We start from the raw sequence: 20,737 nt of genomic DNA on the forward strand, positions 1-20,737 counted from the left end.
CGTTCCAAAGAGTTTACGATGAAACAGTCCTGGAGTAAGAGTAGATCACACGAGAAGCTATGGTGACACCAGAACATCATCCTTCTCAGAAAAATTCCACCCTGAAGCACATTAGCTATGTTTATACTGAAAGATTTGTGATGTGGTTAGAGATTCCGTGCTAATTTGTTACTAATTTGTTGTTTATTTTATGTTATTCCTGGGTGACGTTAGCCGTTGTGTACAATTCTCTTTAATAAGGGGAGGAGAAAAATTCAAACATAAACATGTTCACTCCTAAAACAGTAAAAAAAAAAAAAAGAGCAAGAATGTCTTTTCTCGCTCACTATTTTCCAGCAACGTCCAGCATCATATTAATGAGAAATCCACGAGACGCTGGTGTGAACGCTGGACTCAGAGTCCCAGAATGCAATGCGGCTATATGACACCGAGAGACTAGTTAGTCTGGTTAGTGATCTACTGGTTAGAGATGATGAGTGTGATAGTGTTGATGGTTGTATTAGCATCCAAGTTGAAGCATTTGGAAAGTGATCAGTTTGAGTGTAGAGATGAAGAGGTGGACAGACTGAAGGACTAAAGCGCCGCTGCATCGCTCTGCCACCAGGAACAGCGGGTAGGCGAACGGCACTGTGGGTAACTTAGGAAACCAAAATAAAATAGATTTTATTTGTTGATTAAAGAAGTTTAAAAAGTTGACTCAGAATTTCATTATAAAATAAATCTTAGATGTTATTGAAGGTCATGTTAATTTTAATAAAGATTAATACGCAAGTCATTCAGGGTGGATTTTTCCTTTTAAACTAGGATTAGTTATATTTTATTGAAACGCTTTATTAAGTCGAGGTCAGAGGTCATCCCAGGCGCACTGAATGGCTCGTCGGATCGTTCCAGGATAACTGTGCACTGAAACAATCATGGACGAGAAAACAAAAATGAAAAAAAAAAAAAAAAAAAAGAGAGAGACCAAATTGAGATTCTGACCTGAAGAAGTTGTCCAGCCCTTACATACGAGGAAAGGAAACAGTACAAAGGTGCACAGAGGTTTCACTTTACACAAATCTGTTAGTCCCATCAGCTTTAAGTCATCCAGACAATGGAAGAGTACTTGATAGAGTTCAGTCATGAGGCTGAGGACATATCCGCTGCGTTTCACGCCTGTTTACCATCAGCTTCGCTACACATCGCTAACGATCAAAGTGCCAACACTCGTGTCCTGCAATCACTGTGATGTTCTAGTGCATAAATGCTGCGTGCTTTATTAATATAATACAGTACTAATCTCCTTCTCTAACACTGAACCATCACCTCATATCATCTGCCATTGCACAACTGCTCTGAAATCTCAATTTCTCCAACATTCAATACTGACCTATTAAAGGAAAAGGCACTCTGATCAGAGTGGCGCTCGAATGCTGCTGATCACGTCTTGAATTAAAACTGAAATTAAAAATCTGCATCATCTGCCATTGCCCAGAAGTCGTAACATTCCTCTATCCAACATGGCTGACTTCTGTCAGGAGAAGTGATGCTAAGTGTAAAAAAAAAAAAAAATTATGCTGTTAAAGCAGCTATTCTCTCTCCCTCCCTCTCTCCCTCTCTCTCTCTCTCTCTCTCTCTCTCTCTCTCTGTCTTTCAATACTTTTTGTATTCATCATTCATCTTTAAGGTTGACGGACAGAAATATTTCTACAGAAACACATCATAAAAAAAAAATTCAGACAAAATATCAATAATCAATAGCAGGTTATCTAGTGCAATCTTTCGAATGGAAGGAAAGAAAACGAAAGTGTTTATCGTCGAGTGAAAATAGTGACTCGTAAAAGAAGTGCAGAAACGAATCGAAAAGAGAAGAAAAAAATAGTGATGGAATTTGCATATCCCCTCGACGCTAACCGAGGCTTAGTTTAAAATGACAACAAGTGAGGCCGAAGTTACGCGAGTCCTCGTTCCCAAGCCGAACGCCTGAAGCTCTCAGGTAAAGGCTTTACGATCGTGGTGCCGAGCCTCGACACCATGAACAGCAGATCCTTTAGAAGGAACATGCAAAGTTTTCTGTGGCTTTGCCACAAGCTTATGATAACTAAACCCAAACCACAAACACAAACATATTTTCTTATACAAAATTTTCTGTACATTTTTTTCCTTACTGTACTAGATATATATGGTAAGCATTTATAGTACACAAGGTCATGTGTTCAAAATGTAACAATATGCATAACAATTATTCATTATTCAGTTCTGTAAAAATATTAGACAAGGGTTTTTGAAATAAAATGTGTTGTTTTTTTTTTGTACATGCACCAGCTCAAAGACATCAACCATCACCTGTGGCCACTGTAAAAAATGACACACTTGCGGTGATGACAGATCTGGTCTTGCTGAGCAGTCCTGTCTGTGTCTGAGCTCTCTCGCTACAAAAAAAAAAAAAAAAGCAAATGATGAGAAAGGAAAGGGAAAAGGAGCAGACGGCGTGCTCGCAGGCTTCTCTCCAGGCTCTCACTGCTGGCGGCGACGGCGGCACCCTGGCTGGAGGGCTGACAGCTTCAGATAGGTGAGTGTGGAGCAGTGCAAATCTTCACAGGGCAGGTGATGAGCAATGTGCATCTGCCCCGGGGGAAAAACTGACAGTATTCCACTCAACATGTGGACCAGGAGTTCAGCTTTAATGTCACATGGGCACTCGGCATAATGGTGGACTTGCATTTAGGAAGATTAAAAGTGCAGTTTGTAATTTTTTTCATGGGGCTTTTTTACTCAATTTACTCCCAATTTGGTCATTTGCCAATTCCTGCCCTCTAGCTAACTCTCCTCATCACATGACAGTTACTTGGGGCGGCGAAGGCTAGCATGTGCTTCTGCTGAGACACGTGAAGCTCATTCTGCATCACAGGGCAGCTAAACACTTCAAGGTACACGCTATCTGCCCTCTTTCACATACTCAATCTCATAGACGCCCGTGATTGGCTAGTGTCTCTCTGATTGACAAGACAGAGAGACTATGCCATCCCTGCCACCCAGAGAGCACGACCATTTCGTTTTCTTGGACTCCCGGCTACAGATTGCTGTGGCATCATCAGGATTCTAACGTCGATTCGAAATTCTTCCAAACAGCAAGGCCAGTGCTCTTCTGTTTAATTATAATTATTAAGTTTTTAAACTTAAAACACTGATTAAGAGTATTGTCTTTCAATGTCTCTCGCTAGTTTTTTTCCAGGCTTCTGCTACATTTCTCAACCCAGAAATTAGAAACGCTGTAGTTCTGCTTTTCCTAACAAAAAAAAAAGACTTTCATGTCAATTTGCCTTGCAGCCAGCAGAGGGATGTAAAAATGACATACTGCTTCTTTAATGAGTTTGGCAGCACACCACAGAGCTGTACAGATTAGGATGCATGCCAAAGTATTGCTTAACACTCCCATTCTGTCCTTAATGATTCGAATCCTAAAAAATCCTAAATCCTAAATCCTGGAAAAAAAAAAAAAAAAAAAAAAAAGACAGATTTCCTGACTGTGCTTCACGGACCCCATGTCTATAGTTAAAGGTGACACGTTGTGTTCGCGTTGTAGCCACAGTGCCTCGCTTCTTCATCGTGGGCAGAAGCCCTGCCTCATCACCTGCTCTGTTAAATAAAAAGAAAGTCGCTTGCTGAATGTTGACAGCACTTCTTGTTACGTGTGTATAATATGGGTTTGATGGAATGGGTTTAATCGCAGCACTCCTCTCCTGCCAGGGTGCGAGCCGGACTTCGTTCTCCATCAACAATCTTAAGAGATCTTAACCACGGGCTTCATGTAAACAAAACCGCTTGTTCTACCAATTCCACTTTTTAAAAATTGTTTTTTTCAGTTTTTTTCTTGTTTTTCTAAACTAACTACCAGCAAATCGTATTAGCTACCAGAGCTGCATATCGGCATTGCAGAAACAATACATTTCACCGCATCACAAACTAGAACATGGCCTTAACTGATCCAACATTATTACATTATCCAACTACTTATTCAACACACTCCCCTTACACTATGAAGTAATCAGTTATAAATTATCTTTCCTACACTCTAACCTTACAAAAAAAAAGAAAGAAAATACAAAAGTACTTGGAGTATCTAAAAACATCAAGTAAGGGTTTCTGGACAAATCAAGTCCAAGTGAAAAAAAAAAAGAACCCCTCATAAATGTTGATTTCATAAATGTATGGGTATTTGAGGGAAAAAAAATATCAGGCGGACTGTCAGCTGAAACGACCTCATCACTAATCAGAGAAGTCGTAGTGTAACAAACCACGTCATCACATTAACCAGCGTAGACACTGATCTGGAACTCGTCAAGTCACAGCTCCAAAGTTCTGGACTAAACACTGAAATCTGAAAAGAATTAGGCCTATTAAAAGATGCGTGTGTGTGTGTGTGTGTTTGTGTGTGAGAGAGAAAGAAAAGAGAGAGAGAGAGAGAGAGAGAGAGAGGAGATGGGAAACACTGCTGACTTAATGTTGAGTGATTTTCAGAAGCAGGAATTCAAATCATAACGTTCCTCCAAAACCAGGCAATTAAGCAGACAGTCAGGAACAACGCGGTAAATATGCTAACAGTGCTAACGATGACTGAAAGCTAAAATGGCCGCCATGCCAGATTACATTCTAATCAACAGACAGCAAGTTAGCACTATGCACATGAAACACGGGGCACTTCGTTTAATTAAGGGAGATGTTTAAGAATTTCCCTTGGGATAAATAAAGTTCTATCTTATCTTATCTTATGTTCATAAGGCTACATAAACACTTCATGATAACTGAGCTAACGTGAACATTTATAGAGGCTTTTTCTAACAAGCGTCAGCTGCCGTAAAATAGATTTTTGTCTTATACTATTTTTCTGGCCCTTACATAAAGCAAGTTTTTAAAAAATATATTTCAGATTCTAAGATTCTTATGAATACCTACAGCCACGACACAGCTATCAACAAAAAAATCTGTCACATGACTGAAGTGTTCGCCATCAAAATGGACGCCAGCTGACGTTCGATGGAATAAGCCTTTATAAATGTACGTTGTCAAGGAGTGTCATGACCGTCATTAAATATAAGTGCTAGCAAACATGCTAGCTCACTGGTCATCGTTCATTGACTACATCTACGGTGGGAATCTTTAAGACCGAGTTGGATTGAGGGTTGCCACGATTATGTGGCAAACAAGTATAAAACGATTCTGGATGCATCTTGATTCTATACATGATCGCTTATTTTAAAATGCTGTATCTTATGATTAGCTCTGTTGTGAGCAGCACTGAATGAAAGCCCAGGTTTCAACAACGGCGCAGGGGTACAGTCTTTTTTTTCCCTCTGATGAATATTACAGTTGACCTGGTAATTCATTTTCACGTCAGGTGTCTCTGTTGAACGAGAAGACCATTTTCCTCTAACTATGGAATTAAATTTTTTTTTTCGTATGTTCGTAGTATTCCTAAAATATGTGATCTTGGTATGACAGAGCTTGCACACTGCCCAGATTTTTTTCTTCTTCCAATTCATAAAATCCCAAATGTGTTCACATCATTGCTTTTAAGATAAACGTCTGAGTTCATCTTCAAGCTAGCTAGCTTAGCTAGGATCTAACGTACACATAGCGCACTTATTGGCTTACGCCTTCATGTTTCATCAAGCAATTGTTCACGAAAATCAATTTTGAATTCAATTTTTTGAATTACGACTTGTATTTGAACTGTTTTATTTCTAATTACGAAGATCTGTGCATTGATGGAGAATCGATAGAACTGAGATGCATCTTAGAATCCTGTCGTCTAGTACGTGACATTTCCAAATGCTGCGTTCCCAAATCATCATTCTGACGTTTTCAACACTCTGAAAGCAGGTTCACACACCAACAACTCTACCAACACATCTCTGCCCAATTCTTCCATTTTACAAATTAAGGGTCTACAATTCTACTTCTGTTTCTAATGTTTTTTGTTTTTGTTTTTTTTGTTCCTGGCTGTCGTCATCAGTCCGTACTCTAAGCTACATTCATTCTAAATAGTTAAAAAAAAAAAGAAAGCATTAATTATAACAGCTCGGGTGAATAAAAGGTGGTTAGTGATGATCAGGTGCTGTAGCAGGTCACTAATCTACAGCAGAAGTAATATAAATGAAAAGTGAAATGACATTTTAAAAAAAAAATGCAAGGATTTCATGCAATGGAAAGACAACTACCACACGTATCAAAGGGGGAAAAGGAAGCCAGTCTCACCCGTCTCAATCTACTGCACTCTATCAGTCCTAATCAGATAGTGACAAGCAAACATGCATTATTATTTTTTTAAATCTTTTTTTTTCCAGCGACGATTGGTTACATAAAAAAATTCATTTACAATTCTCAATCATGTATTATTGTTCTTAACTAAAGGCAAGGCACATAATGTGTTATATAAAATGTCGTGCAAAGTCAAAGGGGTTAGGGTGGGGGTTTAGGGTTGTTGCGGGGGTTAAAATTCGAAACCGATGTCGCGCATCGCAAGGTAAAAAACTTGTCCGTTCGCAATCCCGATGCGCTCTGTACTGTTGGGAACCGGGGGTTTAAGTAGTTTCGAGTAAGAGCTTAGCTTCAGAGATTCTACTAAGATTATCTGCCATGCGCCCATGTCAAAGATACGGTGGTCATTTGAGCTTTTTTTTTTTTTTCTCTTAGAAAGCACCATGCAGTTATATATATATAATTGATATATAGAGATTCTCATGTCAGCACCTTGAACGCAATCATGTCGTATGTAATCGGGGTCTTATGATGAACAGAACTGGTGTAAAAAAGCTCTGTTGAAGGCTAAGTTGAAAATGTGGGTTACACTACTAGGCGTGTCGGCGCTTCAGTCTTCACAGGTCTGTTGATGACGTATATATGGGGTATTGATGTGTGTTTATTTAGCCTGTGTGGAAGCCCCAGCTTGGTACAACTCATAGGGATTGATAATAATAGTTAGGGATGCATCAATACTCATACTGGTATCAGGAATTGATTCAATACAGCGCTCGTAAAAATGTTCCGATATCGGGTGATACTACGTGACGTAAGCCTAGTGCAACTTTGTCGCGCTAACAAACAGGCAGCACAAAATGGCAACAAACTAGATGAATTTTATGTTCGATTAAAGGTAACTCAGCACAAAGAGTTCATCATTAGCAACAAATAAGTGCTAGCTAGGCGAGAAAACCGTCACCGAGGGATTGAGACATGATGAAAACAAAACATGCTTTACCTACAGCTCTTCAGAAACACTTTTCCGAAGTGAAACAAAACGTGCTCTTCTCCCCTGCAACCCTACTCCATCCAAACTAACTAATGTAGTCGGCTAATTCACGTCATTTACAATCAACTCGCTAAAGTTAGAAAGGATGAGCCTCATAGAATACGAGGGCCTTTTATGGGCGTTATTTAAACCGGGGAAACATAAACAGAGCTAAATAAAATGTTCCATGACGTCCCTGATTGATTAATACCAAGTAGGTTACTCAAATCTGCATCGGTATCGGCATCGGTATTGAAGAGAACCAAAAAAAACATGTGCTCATACTTGTATTCAGTCTGACAAAATGCTATCGATGCATCCCTAATAATAATAATAATAATAATAATAATAATAATAATAATAATAATAATAATAATAATGCTTTAAAAACCCAAATCAACTGAAACTCTTGCAATGTTGTAGGCACTTTTCATGGTTCTGGGATTATTTTGGGTTCGGTAGCAGATTCATAAGCCCTGATGTTCGTCCATTAACACTTTTAACTCAGCATACAAGCCTGCTTTAAAGAAATCCAGATAGGAGTTAGCCACACTCACTGTCCCCATGCAAAGAATTCTGGGAAGCACAGAGCCACATGGCAAAAACATCAGCAATTTGGCTTAAATACAATCAGCTTTCATGGTGTGTGTTTGTGTGTATGTGTGTGTGTTTGTATTTGAAAATAAAGCATGCGAAAATAAAAATAATAAGGATCCAGAAAAGCGTGAGGATTTTTTTCCCTTGAAGCACGGTGGTGGCGGCGTTCTCTAAAGTCGGGATACATGATTTGAGCAGGACGTTGGATCGGATGGATTGTTCTATTCGGACGCTTGCCATCTCTGAAGCTAATATTTGTGCACCTTGCTAAGAGTACACAACTATACATTTCTAAAATCCTAAAAACAATAAGTCAAACCTGCAGCATTCATATGAATAGGCCAGAAAGATGCAAAGAAATAAAAGAAGAAAAAAAAATTAAAAGTAGTGCAATGCCTGTAATTTCCAATGCAGTTTACACAAAAAGAAAAAAGAGACAAAAAAGTCAATTCTAAACCCAATACTGTCTTATTAGTGACAGAACTCTAGTCCCTACTCCCTTTGTCACTATGTAGGCTAACTCCACTTTTCTACTTTTATCTACATGATTCGAGACCATACTGCCGAAGTAGTTCACTAGGATGAATTAGGGGCTTTAGACATGTACGAATGTCATATACACGCATAGACACAAACACACACATTCACACTGTCCATGTACGTTGCGTTCATTCATTTTTCTTTTTGAAATTTTATATTTTATATATATATATATATATATATATATATATATATATATATATATATATATATATATATAAAGATAAATTAGCAATTAAAGATCGCCGTTAGTGCTTTTTAAAAATAGGAAGTGGACAGCGGTAAAAAAAAAAAAAAGGACAACATAGTGGTGGAAAAAAATCTCTAAGATTCTCTAAGTGCTGCAATTTAAGAATATTTCAATCATCTAAATTTAATTCCACACTGATCCCTTTTTTTTATCAGATCTTTTTTGAAAACAGAAGTAGATACTTCCAGGTCAACAAGTAAAAACTATCAAATTTTTACAAAGAATTTTAAGAAAAAATTCATGAATTTCCTATTTTAGTGTGTGCCAAAAAAATAAATAAAATAAATATTTGTTTTGTTGTTTTCCCATTTTCATTTTGAAACAAAAAAAATGCAAGAACACAATGTACATGGACCCCACACACACAAACACACACACAAACACACACACAAACACACACGAGAAACGATTTTCAGTGTGACACAGAAAAGACAAAAAGGTGCTCCGTCACTCCGAAATCATCCGAAGGCTTCAAATCGCCCTACGCTTAGTGTATTAACAGTACATGCCATTTCTGAAGACTGTTTGTAAGGGCGTGTCAATATGTGTGTGTGTGTATGTTTATGTGTGTGTGTTTGTGAGCGTAAGGTGACCTATCACACAGACGTACCACATGTCATCAAAGTTTGAAAAAAAAAAATTCAGGCACCCACCAAAAAGTGGATCTCCGATACAAATGTCAGATGTGATGCATTAAAAAAAAAATCATAAACATGATTGTCAATAAAACTGAATGAAAAGCGGCCATTTTGGGCCGAATGTTAGGTGAAGGGAAATTAAGGGGAAGTCATCGACCCTTCATATTGCCCCGAAACCTCTGCCCACATTCAAATTTGTTTAAAATGAAAAAAAAAGGAAAAATAAGAGGGACACAATCAGCTTTGAACGCGTGGGAAAGTCCTAAAGCGCTAAAACCCCCGTCCGTCATCAGGGCTTCCTTTCCCTGGAAATAAAACATACGTATTTTGCATATATGAGGAAGCAGCACCTGTAGCAGAGGGAGGGTGAGGAGGGCCGTTCGTTTCCAAGAGCCAGGGGGAAGCAAAGTGGGCGTGTTTTTTTTTTTTTTTTTCCAATATTTTTCCTGCACGCTTCAGTCTCTGGCCTGCAGTTCAGTGTGGCCGCCCCTCCAAACTACATCCTCTCTTCTCTTTTCATGCATCCACAGTCTATTCGAGCTCCTCCGACATTCGATTCTTCACTGTCTTTCAAAAAAAAGTTTACTGAAGCATTTTATATAGCTTTACGCGTATATATGTGTGCACATATGTGTCGATACGTACACACATATGCTGTATATATACAAATACTGCATATATAATCAAATTTTTCCCTCTTGCATCTTGTTCTTGTTTTTCGTAATTCCACAAAAAAAAAATTTTTTTTTTTTGAATCTCAAATCCGTGTCCACGGCCGCTTTGGTGTATCCGCCGAGTCCAAATCAGTTCCCCAGATACCAGGACTGCGAGAGAGAGAGAGAGAGAGAGAGAGAGAGAGTGGGAGGGAGAGAGGGAGAGAGGGAGGGATGGAGAGACAGAAAAATTAGTAACACAATCAGATTAGTGCAAGAAAGCATTAACCTGTGAGGAGAAGTACAGTGAATAAGATAGTAAATTTGGATTAACAAACAATTCTTACTGATCCTCATAAACTCATAATAAATCTGTAAAAGAAACTAAAATTTACGAAGGTCATGTATCGCATTACTGACACTATACTACAAATGACTCGAAAAACTAATTTAAAAAAAATAACTCATAAAAAAATGAAGCTAGCTGGCATTGCAACAATGGGCTCTCACTGGAATAGATTATTTATGAATAAATATATAGCTAATTATATATTACCACTTTTTCTTATTCGATACTGAAACCCTGAGTATCAGCAGTTCCCATCCCATATTGTTTTCTTTAAAAATTACTAAGCTTTAAAATGATTTTTACAGTTAAAGAGTTTTTTCGTTCACACAAAACTCAATTACATTGTAAATATAATAAATATAATAAAGTCAGTGATATGATATGATTTTATAAATATGATAAAATCAGTCCTAGCAAACGAAAAATCAGCCAAGTCTCTTTATACTTGAACATTTCCAGTTCCAAAAATAATTTTCTTTTCCTAATCCAATTCCAGTCTTTGCCGTTTGTTACAGGATCCGATATCTGATATGATTCTCGAAAGCTGATCCACTATTTTTGCTGGTATTGGCCCAGTACCAACGCTGGGCATTGGATCAGTGCCATCTGGACTAACTAATAATTAATATATAATCTATTTTATAATTGCAGCTTCTGTATGTAATCTGCTGAGCATTACACCCAGGGACTGTCATTAGAGTAGCTAAACATAAATAGCTAAACTAGCTTGATGTCATGAATTCCCTTTCATGGACGTGTCCATTCAGTTCAACAGTTTGTTTGCTCTGGTTTGTTTTGTTTTGTTTTGAGTTCATGTCATGTGCATTTGTTTCGGTTTCTGTCTTGCCTCCAACCTTGTATTATAATTGGTTTGTTCCCCTACTGTGCGCACCTGTCCCGGGTTTCATTCCCTCAGTTTGTGCACCTACCACATAAGCCATGCATCAGGAGTCAGTCAGTCAACAATGACCTTTAAAAAGGTTCCCATTTAGCATCTTACAGTGTTTTTTGGTTTGTCCCTTTGAGGAAACGCTTATTTGTTCTATGTAGACTCTACAACGAAAGGTTTCTTTTTCAGAATTTACAATTTGACCTTATAACCATCCAAAGAACTACCGTGGAACCCATTTTTTTCTTACTCGGACCCTCTGGGAAACCCTCCGACACGCATGCGTTCACTGAACTCTGCTCACTATCAGCCTTTTCAGTTGTTTTTATTCCTCTCTATATATCCTGGCTCTCTTTCTCTCAACACTGAGACACACATAAACAAAGGATAAGAGATTATCATGAACTGCTGATGAAGGGTGTGTGTGTGTGTGTGTGTGTGTATAGTGTGATGTAAATTATGGCTCTGAATAAGATAAAACCGCAGAACTCCAGGCTTGGGCCAAAACAGAGCGTAATGACTTGCACTTTCCAAGCGCCGGGTAATCAGCGTCTCCTGCCCCAGTGGGCTCAGAGCTCAGATAGCTGTCAGAGTTTGGAGAGCAATGCCGCTATTAAACATAATACGGGGCTAAAGAGCGGAGAGCGCCAGCGCGAGCGAGCCCAGCAGGCCCCAACGTAGACCTCTTAAAAAACATAATAAGATTTTGGCTCTCTCTCTTTCTCTCTCTCGCACACAACTGAAGACTTCTGACGAAGCCTTATAAAAACAGCAGCGGTTCACAGCTCGCCATGTTCCACTGAGCTCTAAGTAATTTAACAGCAATCCAAACAGACGTCTTCGGCTACACCCAAAAGCGTTGATTTAATAAAGCTTAAGGAAAAAAAAAACAAAACAGAAAAACAAACCCGCTCAAGCATTTCTCAATGATAGTCATTTCTCTTGTGCGCTGATTGCGACTGCACAAGCCTGCAAATACTTTGCTGCATTCTGATAGATAACAGGCCTGAGATTAGGAAAAAAAAAGGGAAAAATCAGAAAATCGAGCTGAGAATCATCCTTGGGAGTAAAATTACAACCAGAAGAGTAAAAGGAACTGCCAAGGAACTGAACTGCGTCCATATGAGAGGCAGAGAGAGCTGGAACAGAGCTCCGGAGAGATGCTTTGGCACACGACATCACACCGCAATGAACACTGCCAGCGTACACAGCTCCGCATGGGAGAGGAAAGAGTGACCCGGTGCTGGCCGCCTCTGCAAAAACAAGAATAGGGAGGAATATTTTTACTTTGGAGGCCTCAGTGGTCTTCAAACCGACAGAGACGCCAAAGAGAGTCCAGCAGATGGGGCTGTAGCCCTGCGCCAGGGTGTAAAGGCAGGACATGAGGCATTTCCTGGCTGCTGAAAATCCAAAAACGCTGGTAACTGAGTAACCTTTGCGAGCTTGTTTATTTTTGCTCCATGGCTTCAGTGAGATCCCTGGTTGGGTGCAGGAACACTAAATTAGGAGAGCTGAAATCTCTTGAAGCTGTGGTTAGGATTGGGAAAGGATGGGAAACGCAAAAAAACAGTGCAACTGTGCTTTAGTGGAAAGCTTTTCCCCCAAAGCACTTTTTTGTTGAAAATCAGAGAACAGCATGTACGAGCACGCATACTGACAACAGTACACAAGTTTCATGCATTAGCATTAGCAATACACCACAGCATGAAACCCACTTTATTGTCGAAATCAACTGGTAAATTTCCAAAGTACATAAACAACTCCTCACACAAAAACCCTGAACCTCTCAATGAACCCGAAAACGAATCAATATTGCTCCGGGAATCAACTTCCTCTACTAAAAGAGTTCTCTACTAAATAAAGCTCTGACGAATACACACTCTACACACATTACTGATTATATACAAGTCACCTAAGCAGATCACCTCGCCCTGTGGAATGAGAAACATGCCAATACAATCTGAATTTAAATTTTAAAATTCAAATCTGAATGTTTAGGCTTTTATTTGAATTTGTGAAGCGAAGTCTTGTAGATGTAGAACTCAAACGGTCTGCCATGGCTTGAATTTAATTTGATTTAAATTCGGTTTTGAATTTAATTTTATTATGAAATTATAATGTGTTGGGGGCACAATCTATTTTAAAATCATTTCTTCAAATTCAGATCCAAATTTTCCAAATACTACATCACCGGTTGAAATGGTGGCGATCAGATCTATAATCTTTATCTTTTTTTCTACTCCTCTGTATGCTTTTTTGGTAGGGTTTGGAAAATTTGAATGTGAATTTGAAGAACTGGATACCTGAATTCAAATAAAGGCATAAAATTACAGATTGCAGTGGCACGTTTCTCATTCCATACTCGCCTCAGAGTTTCGTGAAGCACCGAATGTTTATTCAGAGAGACCACTTGCCATTTTCGAGCACCAAACCATCTCTAAATTCAGTGTATTTCCAGTTTATGTTATGAGAACTTAATCCCTGAATTGCTGCGGAGAGGACGGCGTGGCATCATGGCCGACCTCCTTCTTTCCTCCTTTCTATTTCTCACAAATAAAATAAAAAAAACCCTCTATTCTGCTTACTGGAAGAAAATAAATCCCAGCTCATTTAGCATCTCGTGTCTCTGAAGACACCACAGAGTTGTTGTTTAAAGGATTCTTTGGTTACAAAATGTTACTGAGGACCCGATGATGAGACAGAACCCCAACAGCAGGCAGAACAAACGGAGCTTTAGGTTTTCTCATTCATCGCGAATGTACTTCATGGTGATAATTTCCACGCAGTGAAGTGTAAATCATCTGCTAAACATTTCCTGTTAGTGTAAAATCCCGAGTCCTCGAGAGAGCACTCTGATCCCTGCTGTACCTTTTATCCATTTGTAGAAACTAATTTCTGTCCTAACATATTTTCTGCTTGCATATTTTTTAAAATTTCATCATAATGCAGTTTTGGAAAATGGACACAAAACTGATTAAAACAAAACCGATGTGCTAAAGATAAACTCTGAGGGGCAAATGATACCCGTGTCAGATCCTTTAACAGCCTTGGCCCACCGTTTATTCTGGAGCTCTTACGTTATGCCAGCTGCTAAAAAGATCAAGCTATTTGTATCGAAGGCGCTATTCCCTAAAAATAACCTCCTGCACTGCTTTCGTCCTGCAGAAAAGGGAAGCAGCGGCGGTGAAGAGAGGCCAGCAGCGGTTAGGCCTCGACTCCAACCGAAATATTTAGTTTGCTATAAAAGCGCAAGGCTTTGTCTGGGTGACAGGTGGTTAAAGTTATGAAAACACGAAGCTGAGACGAGGGTGTGTTCATGGTTCAGGAAGGGGAAAGGGGGCATATTAGGCCACGAGGGCTTAACAAAATGACAATCTATCCATTTAATTAAACGCTTCAGGGGAATTGGAGGCAAGCCTGAAATATGAGGCGCTTTGAAAACACAGGCTGTTACTGATGTTCACATTCTCAATGAAGAATGTAAAAGAAAGAGATTTAGATGAAGTGGATTAGGAACCTTTTTTTTGGTTGGCGCTGTATTTTCATTATTCCTGTCATAAGTTAGAAGGATGTGTGCTGTGCTGACGTCACACGGGGACATTGATATTGCTATTGCTGTTGCAGTAACTATGGAGTTTAATAGGAGAAAATTTTCAACGATCTCAAACATAACTGATAACGTTCTGCTTTCGCTGTTAGCACCGAAAAACAAAGCAAAAGATCAAGGGCTTCTTTACTCGTCCACCATTTTACTGCAAGGTTAAATGTCAGCGTAGAAGCAGTGGAGACCCAGAATGCAATGCAGCTATACGGCGCATCTACGAGATGACGACGGCGCTATTAGCATGAAAGCTGAACCTCTGGAAGCTGATCTGTTTACAGCGTACAGATGAGGAAGCGAGAGAGCTGGACAGGAATAAATAATGAAATAAAGTGCCACTGCATCTATCTTTTTAAATAGAGATGACGAAGGGCTAAATCCTACTGGCACCACTATCAGGATGTAGTCTAAAGGCATTGTGGGTAATGTAGGAAACCGTTAACTAAAGTGAAAATAGAGCAGCACGCTGATGAATGATGTTTAAACTAAAAGAGTCAAATCAGAATTATGAAATAAATCTTACACATGTCAAATATAAACAGAACAGTGAGAGAAAGTTAAAAAAAAAAAAGCATTAGTGAGGTGTACACGAGAGCCTATTTCCACATCCGTCCTCTCCGATCGTCGCAGCACTCTCCACTCTCCAGATGCCTCGATCACATGATTCAGACTGGCATAAATTAACTCAGTCTGCTGTGGACTTTCCTCTGAGTTCAAGTTCACCTTACGATTACATCATGTCTGGTTTCCCCTAACAACCAGACTGCTCTGGACGTGAGTATCCTGGACTGGGGACATGCTTGCCCTTCCTTTTGCTCTTCTTTAATGTCCTTTTTTTTCCCACACACAGTCACAGTGATCTCATGAGAAACGGGGAAGCTCGGCAGAGTAAGTCGGCCAAAGCAAAGAAAACTGCTTCTACAATCGAGCTGATGTGTACTTGTATGTCAGCAAAATGCCACACACACACACACACACACACACACACACACACACACACACATACACACACACTCCCCTGTCGCAACAAACTCTCTATTCTCACTTGCACACTTGCACTGGTTTTTGGGCAGAGAGCACTGCAATGCAGCAGCAACATTGCAACGTGTGGCTAAGCGTGTAGTCCTGCAGCTAACACACCACACACCACACACATACACCACACACACACACACACACAGAACATCCTCACATTTGCAGCTGCATTCTAGTTACTGAGCTCAATACCATGTCTTAAACTACCATGAAAAATAATCAAAGGTATATAATAGAAATTCTCTCATAAGGAATTCAAGTATCTATAAATACGCACGAATATGCAAATTGGGAACGTCCCCTCATCCTTCTGCCGTTACACCATGTACTTAACATTAGTACATAGCTCTCTGGCTTGCTGACTTCTAATAAACTAGCTTGTGTTTGGCACAGGTGGAAATTTAATACCAGAGTCTTACAATACATTGTCATATTCTCACTGATATATTCATTCATTTTGTTTATAACTAATATTAGCTAGGTTCTCTAGGTGGCTAGCTAATCTTTGCTATAGATCCTCATCTTAATTCCTCTGTCATGTCTGGAAACAGTCTGTCTGTTAGTCCATCCTTACAAAGAAATCATTATGTAGAGAGATATGAAACATATAAATACAATAAATTGCAATAAAAACAACAAATAAAACAAAAAAAACAGTAGTGTGTCTCCTATTCCTATCTGTATTTATATTTGTTTAGCGCACATCTGTCAATTAAGAATAATGTATTCGGGAATATTCATCAATTTGAGGTCAGAATGGTCCCGTGACAGGTTTTGTGTAATAATGGGTTAATTTACAACTTGTTTGATTGTTAAAACGCAGATACACTGAATGTACGCAATCATTCCATTCCATATAAAAGTAGTTTTTAATATCATAATGATTATTAAACGGATTGTTACTCATCAAACTCAACTGATTTTTGATTTTATTCAGCTTGGTTTCAGTCGAGTTGCATTCTTCTGATGTAAGTGTGTGTCATGTAGACAGGATTATTACACTGATTATAAACAGAGCTACATGTCAGTCTGAAATGTAGGTGTAGCAGTATGGAGGATGGAGGAGTGCAGGTGGAGTACCTGAGCCTGATACAGACTCGCAGGGTCTCGAGGGCCAATTCCTACGAAGGAGCGGTTGGCAGGTGGTGTCCCGGGAGCAGAGTATGCTTAAAAACGAGAGAGAGAGAGAGAGAGAGAGAGAGAGAGAGAAACAGCATTCGTTATGTTATCATTAATCAAGCGTGTGTTAGCTATGACTAATGTGAAGTGAAGATGTAAGCCTCAGATGTCTAGGCGACTGATGTTGTCTAGGCAGGGCTGAGTGATGCCATGTGTGTGTCCTTACGGGTTTGTACAGATGGGTGACAAATTAAAGGAAAAACCCGAACCAATGCAGAGAGTGCAGATGCTTCCAGACAGATGCACCGCATGATGCAATTAAGCAATTAACATCCTACTATGCGCCGTGGCGTGTATAAAAATGCTGAGCAGGCCCAGTTAGCCTCGACGGTCGGATCACTTTGACAGAGGATTCGTTATTAGGGGAAGGAGGTTCAATCATAAAGTCTGGCTGTGTGTCAAGAGGAGCGGTGAGTAACGCGAAAACACGTACAATGATCAAGAACAGTCCATCAAGAATTTCCATAGAGACTGATAGAGCAGGTTGCAATACAAAAAAGACAAATGCACACTTGAGAGTTCTGAGGTGCAAGAACCATAAGCGCTGGTCTACGCAGATGTGGAAAAATAGGATCTGGTCAGATTCGCTGAATTCTCGACAAATCAGCGAATGCTAATTCTGTCCACCAAGAGAACAGTACAGGGCAGAATGCTTGGCGAGGAGGTTGGGTATCTGTTACTCTGTAGGGGGCATTAAATTATTTATTTTGCTGGCATGGTTCAGCTCCCTTTAGAGTGAAGGGTTACTACAAACTTCTTCTGACTGATCATCTTTATCCTATGATGGGCGTGGTCTCTTCCACAATGACCCCGCCCCCCCCCATCTACAGGGCAAGAGGGCTCATTGAATATTTTGATGAGGATGAAAATCACGTAAATCATAAGTTATGGCCTTCACACTCACCACATCACAACCGAGAGATTTTGGAGCACTATGTGGAGAGACAGTGGTCTCCATCACCACCAATCTTTAGGAAGAATTGTGTTCATAGCTCTAGTACAGTTCCAGAGAATCGATACCAAGACGCAGTGAAGCTATTCTGATGGCCAGAACATCTTAGTTAAGCACTTTGTTCTGTTTTTTCCTTCAATTTGTCTGGTTATATGAAGCATATGCTGTGCGTGTATTAATCTGCCAGCAAACAAGTCAGTGCAGAGCGAAACACACGCCCGCACATAAGATATCGTTATGAAAAATCACCTTTATGTTCTTTAATATGGCGCTGCAGTTTGAGCTGAGTAATTAAAAAAGGAAGATGTGTTTATCTGTGCCTCTCCGAGGAAATCCCATATTAATGCGCGCTTTGCACGCACACACGTTTCGCTTTGCAGTTTTGCAAAAACGCCATTTTTCAAGAGGTTAGAACCAACGCATTCATTCACATCAAGCGAAGCTTATCGGGAATCCATAACTATTAAGCGGAGGATGAGCTTCATGGGTAGACAGCGAGATGAGAAGGGTGCAGGCCACACATCATTGCGGCACTGACGCTGTGTGTGTGTGTGTGTGTGTGTTTGTGTGTGTGTTCAGCTCTCCTCAGCATTTCTTAATGAAATTACAATTAATAAGAAACGGCAGCATCTATGGCAGACTGCCTCGTCATCTAAAGTGCATGGCTGTTATGGGCGTCAGCGATGCGCCGACAATGAAACTGATCAAACTTATTCATTTCTTGAGCTCACTATACTTATAACCCTCCTTGATCCAGCAGGAAAATGGTTACAGTTCAACATTTATCCACTGAGAAGTAGCTTGACCCAGTGACTATAGTGCTTTTTCGTGTTTAAACCTCCCCTTCTTTTTATAAACCCCAGCCTTAGTCTTTTAAGCCGTTATGGCATGTAATAATTATGCAATAATGACAAGAGCAGATCACCAACTCTGAGCCAACCATAAGCAGTACTGAACCATTAGATCAGAAGATTATCCCATTTCTCTTGCACATATTTACAAGCGCTGAAATGGAGCCATACTGTATACATGTAGTTCTTATAAACACTGGATGATAACACGGACTGGAGATGATAGATTTTTTTTTTTTTGGTGTAAAATGTTGGTATTTTTATTGGTGTTTGTTGGAAAAGGTTTAGAAGATTTCCGCACTGATTTAGTGTGTGATGATTGAAAGTCTCTAGAATGTTCTCTCGTAGTCTTACAGCTCCGTTCGCCAAATCAACTGGCAACATTACAAGGTTAGAATGTGTTGCATGTAAATGAGTGATGGTGTTAGATCAAATGAATTTTAAAGCGCATTAAAAGAATTCTAGCTTAGTTATGCCATCTAAACTGCTTTCAATAACTCTATCGGAGTACTCAGGACTCTCTTCGCTTACTATTATCAACTAAGCGCCACTCAGCTACGTCCCTAGGAAGCTGGACAGGGCAGGGAGCGAGCGGGCGTCACAGTGAGCCACTTACTGGGGGAGGTGGGCGAGGTGGCGGCTGCGTCTGGCGAGGTGCTGCTGGGTTTGGAGTCAGGGGGCAGCGTGAGGCGAGGCAGGGCCGGGGGAGGCGGGGGGGCCAGCATCTGAGAGGAGATGTAGTGGGGGGGAACCTTCACCTGACCACTGCCATTCAGCTGCGGGAGAAAGAGAGAGCAACGGTCAGCCAGCACCTATACGGCCCAGCTCGGGGCCAAACATCGATATAACACACTCAGCTGCTCTCTCTCACCCGCCGCCTCGCTCTCCTCTCCTCTCCTCTCCTGCCTCAATCCCAATTACCTTCTCTTAAAATCTGTTTTATAACTAACCTTACAGGCTCTATTTTCAACTCAGAGTAACCTGGTCGGGTAACATTGCATATTGCTAATTAAATTGGTTGGACAATTATTATTATTATTATTTTATTTTTTTTTACCTTCTCACCAACATGCTAGATTATTGGCGAGAAATTAACGCACCTGCCCTGGGTAGAGTGGCACAACAGGGGAGTGGCCGGCGCAGTGATATTTTCAAACCCAAAATCGTTACCACTAGGAGTGTAATGCAAACGCCAATATCTGTATCTGTATCTGTGTGCGTGGCCTAAAATAATAAAAAAAAAATTTAACATTAACGCTACCACTATGCCTGTGGAAACACTGGAAAAAAGCCCAGACGTAGAAATGCCAGCACTGCGAATTCGGGCTCTAAAAGGTCCTCAACCTCAGCTACATCACTCCAGTTCATAATCTGTCTCATCTAGAGATGTTAGATATAGAGATACTATAGAAATATATTATCTGACCACTTGCACATGCCTGCCTAACAGTAAAAACCTCCCGCTGACCATTCTTACCCTCACCAGGCCATGGGATCAGACCACATCACCCTGGCATTAAACCCTCTACACTGCACCCCTGTTCATTTCCGCATACAACACAAAATACTTTTTTTTTCATGGTTTGTCCCTTGTCTGGATTTTATAGCTTCCTGCTTGCATACTCACCTGGACGTGCTCTTCGTTCTTCTGATACCCACCTGCTCTCCGTTCCTTCCCCTAGGCTTCGTATCAGTGGAGACAGGGCTGCTTGTGTTGCATCTCCATGCTTACTACCTCCCATTCCTCATTTTAATGCACATCTGTTGTTTATTATCCAGTTCTTTTTTATATAACTGGATATACATTTACATGCTGACATATATATATATATCTTATTAATATTATTGTTACTGTTTTTGTATTTACAATGTTATTCATCTACTCCACTTCCTGTCTCGGTGAGTGTCCTGTTGTATCTTGAAAGGTGTTTAT

At 40.0% G+C, this 20,737-nt stretch overlaps 1 protein-coding gene across 6 annotated transcripts in view; it reads right to left on the minus strand.

Annotated features, from left to right (window-relative positions):
* Positions 1-8,629: 8,629 nt before the first annotated feature.
* The window catches only part of nfic (nuclear factor I/C), a 127,812-nt gene continuing 115,704 nt past the window's right edge, over positions 8,630-20,737 (minus strand). For 5 of the 6 annotated variants that reach the window (XM_053236210.1, XM_053236209.1, XM_026928080.3 and 2 more), the window contains 3 exons: positions 19,421-19,580; positions 16,903-16,988; positions 8,630-10,119 (listed from right to left, as the gene is read on the minus strand). In XM_053236210.1, the coding sequence (XP_053092185.1) occupies positions 10,099-10,119; positions 16,903-16,988; positions 19,421-19,580 (267 nt within the window). In that variant the 3' untranslated portion in view covers positions 8,630-10,098. The remainder of the gene's footprint in view (positions 10,120-16,902; positions 16,989-19,420; positions 19,581-20,737) is intronic. The other variant, XM_053236213.1, reaches the window with a different exon arrangement.

Source organism: Pangasianodon hypophthalmus, chromosome 8, assembly GCF_027358585.1.
Source record: "Pangasianodon hypophthalmus isolate fPanHyp1 chromosome 8, fPanHyp1.pri, whole genome shotgun sequence".
NCBI lineage: Eukaryota > Metazoa > Chordata > Actinopteri > Siluriformes > Pangasiidae > Pangasianodon > Pangasianodon hypophthalmus.